Source organism: Colobus angolensis, unplaced genomic scaffold (genome assembly GCF_000951035.1).
Source record: "Colobus angolensis palliatus isolate OR3802 unplaced genomic scaffold, Cang.pa_1.0 Scaffold67, whole genome shotgun sequence".
NCBI classification, from domain to species: domain Eukaryota; kingdom Metazoa; phylum Chordata; class Mammalia; order Primates; family Cercopithecidae; genus Colobus; species Colobus angolensis.
The window spans coordinates 641,340-647,945 of record NW_012120376.1 but is presented as its reverse complement, the minus strand read 5'-3'; the positions used below and the strand labels follow the sequence as shown (position 1 = coordinate 647,945).

Below are 6,606 nucleotides of genomic sequence, written 5' to 3'. Positions count from 1 at the left end.
CAAAAAAAAAAAAAAAAAAAAAACCAGAGCACACCATGTTTTCAACTGGTCACAGATGGGAGAAAATCAGCCACAATAATAAATTCACGGAGGTGGAGTGTGTCGTCACACACGAAGCCACGATGTGTGATCCAGAAGGTGTGTGGGGGGGAGTTAATACCATATGTCATTTGAATGCGGTGAGCCTGCTCCCATGTCAGTAGCAACGTGTTCCTCCAGAACAGCTCCGATGCCATCCCTGATGCCACTGCCCTCTGCCAAGCCTAGATGACTCTTACCAGGTACTGAAGTCGCTGGCGCTCCGTCTCGGGGGTAAATTCTGAAGACATGGGGATAATTTCTCCGTTTCTGACGATTATGGCCCTGAAATGGTGAAAATGCATTGTCAGTAGCCAATCTCACAAATGCTCCGATTCTGTCACAACCATTGCTTGGTTCAGATCACACATGAAATGCCAAGAGATGTTTCTGTTCTCCCACTTGCATGGCAGGGTTCACCGTTCCCAGCTCTGGATCCCTCACCACATGAGAGGCATCTCTCTTTTAAGGGCATTGCATTCTAGTCAGCTTATGTGTACGTTTTCTGCTAGTTGGAAGTGTGCCTCAGTGCTGCAGCACCAAGCATACTTCTTTGCACATAACAAATGCTCAGTGAATAAATGGATGGATGGATGAATGAATGAATGATGCAACAGAGTCCTGCTCTAGCCCAGGGTTATCCAATAGCACCTTCTGTGATCATGTTTTTGTCTGTGCAGTCCAATATGGCAGGCACTAGCCACATGTGGGTACTAAGCACTTAAATTGTGGTTAGTGCAGGCAAGGAACTGAATTTTTCATTTTATTGAAGTTTAATGAATGTAGCTTTAAGTTTAAGCAGTGACACATGGCTAGTGTTGAATGTATTTGACAGTGCAGCTCCAGATCCCTGTTACTCCTGTGGGCCAGCAGCATTGGCTTCACCTGGGAGCTTGTGAGAAATGCAGAATCTCAGGTTCCACCCAACTTACTGTATCAGAATCTGCATTGTCATAAGATCCCCTGGTGATTCATAAGCACATCAAAATCTGAGAATGTGTGGCCTAAACTGTTGAGTTTCTAGGGTGATATCCTGGGTCCAGGAAAAACAAACAAACAAAAACAAAACCAAAAAAAAAAAAAAAAAAAAACCACTCATCTCAAGGCTCAGGAAACTCATACACTCCAAAAAAATGTATCTAAGAGCTATTGCCCAGTCAAGGACTTTTGAGGGAACAGCATTCCCCGAAGCAGATGTCTACAGGAGAGGCTGCAGGATCGATAACCATGAGCAACCTTTCCTGGGCTTATTCCCAGCAGTGCCTCCTGTTCTCAGACCTACTGATTCCAAAGTGGTTCCTGACAGCCACTTTTCAGCTATCGATCGGTTGTGGCAGAATGTTGTCATTTCTACAACAAATGGAAGTGGCTTGGGGAATTGCATTCTATATGAACCCAACTGCTCCCAGGCATCAGGGAGCTAGAGACCTGAGACCTGACATGCTTCTCAGTGAGGAGCCACCAACATGGGAAATGCCTTCGGTCAGCTCAGATCTGAGTGGATGCCTCCTTCATTCTAGGGAGGCTGCATTATTGTGCCAAGAGGCCTCTGGGCATCCCTCCCTCCCAATGCAGAGGCAGTCCCTGACTTGGAAACAATCCCTATAAATGGCTGCAGCTGTCATGACCCCACCCCCAACCCCTCACCACCTGTGCCCTAGTTGCTGCTGTCATAGAAACAGGAAAGGGTAGGGGGTACGTCCAGGAAGGGAAGGAATGATGACAAAAATCTTAGGGGCTTTAGAGAACTTATGACTCTAGGCCAAAATAAATAAATAAACAAATAAAACAGTGGAAGCTGTGAGAAAATGGAAAAGTTTAGGGGAACTGACTGTTAGAAGATGAGGCCTCTTCGAATACTCCTTATCACTTTTATTATGCTGTCTGAAATATGACAAGTTAAAGATCCCTTCTTATAAAAAGGAGCCACTTGGAAAATGCAATCACTATTACCCCACCCCCACGAAGGTGTTATCCACCATTCACAAATCAGCGTGAATTAATTCCAATGGTCTTTGTTCTAATTACCAGGTGAGTATGACTATAATAAGGGAGTAGGAGTTTTGACAGGATGGAGAAACACAGGAGAATTTGAAAGGGGGCGGGGTCAGGAAATTCTAGGTTTGGGCCTTATCTTACAGGATCTAGAGGGCCCCTGAGAATCCGGGGAGCTGGAGTGAAAGTTATTATGTGATAAATTCCAAAGGTAATCTCCTCTTTCAAGATTTTGCCTGAAGCTACTCTTAACTTTTTCCTCTTTTTCTGCACGGCCCCTGAATTGCAGTTGAATTCCCAGGCGTGGACTAGGAAGAGCCAGCATGCCCAATCAGGCCATGAAAGCAGCTCCTCTAGGAACTGAGTGTCAGGAGCTCAGGGGCCTGGTGACTCCAAAGACTTAGGTCATGCCTGTCACAGAGCAGGGGCCCACTGAATGTTTGTTGACTAAAAGAGCAGATGAAAGAACTTAGAAGAAACTGTTCCTTGAATTTGAGGCAGGAAGAGAAAAGAACTAAAAGGCAGCAGATGTTCATTTAACAAAGTCACATGGGGTGATTTTACAGAGGAAAGAGGAGCCTTCAGCAAGACATTCACTGCTCCTCAGCCATCTTTTCCTCTTCTCTTCCCGACCAGAGTTTGTCTGTCACTTCCCACATGGGGTTCTCCCAATGTCAGTTACTCCCACTCCTGTATTTCTGACCTCTCTTTCCACTGGATCTCTGCCCATAGAACAAAACCATGCTAAAGCATTCTGTTTAAAATCAAAGCAAAACCAAAACCAAACAGATGATACTCTCCTAATCCAAACTCCACCTTTGAAAAGTCCATTTTTCTTTCCTAAGAACCTAAGCCTCATAAATTGATGATAATCTACATTCAGGGTCTATCTACTTCCTCACCTCGCATGGATCCCTCAAACAGAAGTAAATTAACTTCTTGCCTTCCTCTACACCCAGCTACTGTCACCTGAGTCAACAAACGGCCCTTTTGTTGCTACATCCCTTTGGCATGTCATGGTTCTGATCTCCCAGGCAGCATCTGACTGTCTCCTAACCCTGGCACCAGAGATACAACTTCTCCTGGTTTCCCTCCTAACTCCCAGGACATTCTCTCTTCGACTTCTCTATCCCTTCTTTGGTGTTGTGGACTAGGATTCTGACTCACTATTCCCCCTGGGTGCTCTCATTCCCTAACTCCTCAGCCACCAAGGTTAGGTTAGGTTGGGTTAGATCACTATCCCTCCATAAGTGTTCCCTTAGCCTGGTCCCTCTCTTAATACAGAACTCATCATATTTTCTAATTGATTACTTAACTATCTGCTTTCCATGCTAGCGTGTAAGCTGGACAAGAACCATGCCTGTCTTGATCAACACTGCAGCCCTACTATTGCAACCAGTGCCAGGCCATTGTAGGCAGTGCTATGTAATTTCAGGGTCCAGTGCAAAATAAAAACACAGGGCCCCCTGATAAAAAATGGAGAATTTCAAGACAGCCACAGCAGAGCATTACACCAAATGTGAGGTCCTTCTGAGAGCAGGGCCTTGTGTGGTGCGCAGGTTGCATGCTCACAGATAGCCCTGAATGTATACTCTTAATATTTACTGAATGGATAAATAGCTTCAACAACAACATACGCTGGTGAGTCCAGACAACCTTTCTAGCCCACACATCTCTGTTGTGCTCGGCCTGGAACAGCCAACTGCCAACAGATATATCCACTTTAATATATTCACTGGCATTTCCTACTTAATAAGATACAAAATTAATGATCCTGTCCCCAGCCCCCTCCCAAATCTGTCTTCTAGTATTCTCTGTCGCTGGGAACAACACAATTTTCCACCCAGTTGCTCGTCCCAGAAGATAGACAGCCATTCTAGACTCCTCCCTTTTCTCACCCCACATGTCCAAATAGGCACCCAGGCGTGTAGATTTCACCTCCTCAGCAGCACAAGAATCCCTCTCTTTCTTTATTCCTGGTAGTGCCTTGGTTCTGGTTTCCATCAGAGGTTATCTACGTGACTCAGGAGCTCTCCACTGCTTCCTCAGCCCCTGTTCTGCCCTCCTCTGCCCCGTGCTTCATAGGGTCACAAAGGTAATGTTAAAGCACTGCTCTCATCGTGCCACATCCCCTACCTAAAGCCCTGTGATGCTTCCCAGCTTTTCCAGTTTCCTTTGTTATCTGGTTCTTGCCTATATTTCTCGCTTTAACCTCACTCTTGCTACTCCCTTCACATCTGCTTCTCCCTTCTCATGGCCAGCCCATTTCTCTGAGTCAGCTCAGAACGCCTTCTGTTGTCCTCCTGGCCTACCCTCCATGCCCCTTCTCTGTGACCCTGTGGTGTTATATGCCTAGCTGTACCCTTACCAGTCCTTGCTATGACTGTTGGCTTCCATGGCTGTCTTGAACCACCCAGCGGATATTTTCTAAGCAGAGTCTATGTCGTTGTCTCTGAACCTCCAGTGCTTGGTGCCTAGCACGTGGCAGATGTGCAACAACTGCTTGCTGATGGATAAGTGGCTAAATAGAAGAAAAGGGAGCTGGACTTGGGAGGAACAGAAGACTCCAGAAATGATGGCCCTAAGTAAGACTTTCCTTAGTAGCAACATTATATAACTTATAGTCTGAGCCCTTAAAAATCCATATGCCTTTTTGTTGGTTTTGCAAAAAGACAGCAGACCTAAGAGGACAATGTTCTGGCTGAGTCGCCACAGAGAAGTTCCTTAAAATAGAAGGGGGAACAAGGCAGCGCCTCTCTCCTTTGTGGGCAAGGGATGGGGAGAGGGCAGCAATGGTAGCAGTCCACCATGTTTACTTTGCTTTTTAATTTCAAATTCACACACAGTGAGGTATCTGCATTCTATTACAATATGACTGCCAGGGCAAGCCTAGTTTATTACATTCTTAAATAGATAATTATATCCAAATCCATCTATGTACAGAACATTTTTTCACTTCCGTTTGAACTACCAGGCTCTTCCTTTAAGAGGCATCCATGGATTAAAGATGACAGCATGTTTGACTGCCAGCCTTCCCAGGGCCTACATCGCGATGCCTCTTCCTATGTGATCCTTGCTTCCTTTTGATCTTTCTGTCTTTCATCACTCTGATCTTGGGATCAATTTGTCAGAGTGCTGGTCTCCAATCTGGAGGAGGGCAATAAGAGGAAAGGGGTTTCAAAGGGAACGGAGTGCATGTGAAAGCTGACAAATCTCATACTAAACAATCAATAAAGTAGAGAAATGCCTTTAAAGCTGCAGTCTGTCATCACAGGACCCCTGTACTTCCTCGCTTCTATTTCATTATTTTATGAGATGCTTTTCCTAAGGAAAATTAAGAAAAAACAAAAACCAAAAGCTGTGGAAGCGAGGGTGCAGGAGAGCTACGTACACACTTTGACCTTCCTTCTGGGGCTTCGGACCTAGACTTGTGGATACCACCATGACCAGAATTTGAGTAACATTCCAGTGGTTAAATGAGAAAGTTGCTAGGGTTGAGGTGGTTTAATCCACTGGTAAACACCTCCCGTCTAATACTCCTTCCCATACAGAGGGGATGGGTTTTAAACATATTATCCAATGTTAAGATTAGCCTTTCCTTTAAAGACTACAGTTGAAATTTATATGATATCAATTCCAGCAAAATTGATGGGACGTTATTTGTGATACAATAAACAGTAAGGTTTAGGGTGTTCTTATGAGTCGACTGCAAGAACGGGAGAAAAGGAGGTAAAGCAAGACATTAATAGTTTAAAAAACTCAGGCTGAGTGCAGTGTCTCACGTCTGTAATTCCATTACTTTGGGAGGTCAAGGGGGGACGGATCACTTGAGATCAGGAGTTCGAGACTAGCCTGGCCAATATGGTGAAACCCCATCTCTACTAAAAACACAAAAATTAGCTGGGTGTGGTGGCAGGCACCTGTAGTCCCAGCTACTTGGGAGTCTGAGGCAGGAGAATTGCTTGAACCTGGGAGGCGGAGGTTGCAGTGAGCCGAGATCGCACCACTGCACTCCAGCCTAGGAATCAGAGTGAGACCCTGTCTCAAAAACAAAAACTCCCTTTGGTTCCTGCCCCAAATATTACCTACATGAGAAGATAAAGGTAATTTATTCCTAACCAATGAGAATTCTGAGTTAGAGACTAATTCCTAGAAAATCCCGCTACTTCTCTCCTCTAATGCGATATTTTGGAGTTAAAAACACATACCTTTATTCCCCTAGTCTAAATATGAAGTGATTAAGAGAAACAGGGAGGGTAAAACAGGATGCTCACTTCAAATATTAACTTGATTTTACAATTTTTCTTAAAGGGATCATATTAACTCTTGTTAAATCTCAACTCAGTGTGATGTTCTCAGAGCAGGACTGACATGTGCCAACAGGCATTTGACAAACAAGCAGAAGAAAAAAAGCTGATAAAAAATATGATTAGGCAACTGATAGAGGAAAAATGCAAATGTTTAATAAAGATATGGCCGGGCGCGGTGGCTCAAGCCTGTAATCCCAGCACTTTGGGAGACTGAGACGGGCGG

The 6,606-nt window shown here is 44.7% G+C and overlaps 1 protein-coding gene across 1 annotated transcript in view; it reads right to left on the bottom strand.

Annotated features, from left to right (window-relative positions):
• The window catches only part of PPM1H (protein phosphatase, Mg2+/Mn2+ dependent, 1H), a 295,323-nt gene that overhangs the window by 99,655 nt on the left and 189,062 nt on the right, over positions 1–6,606 (bottom strand). Inside the window, exon 5 of the mRNA XM_011925963.1 lies at positions 279–363. Coding sequence (XP_011781353.1) covers positions 279–363 — 85 coding nt within the window. The remainder of the gene's footprint in view (positions 1–278; positions 364–6,606) is intronic.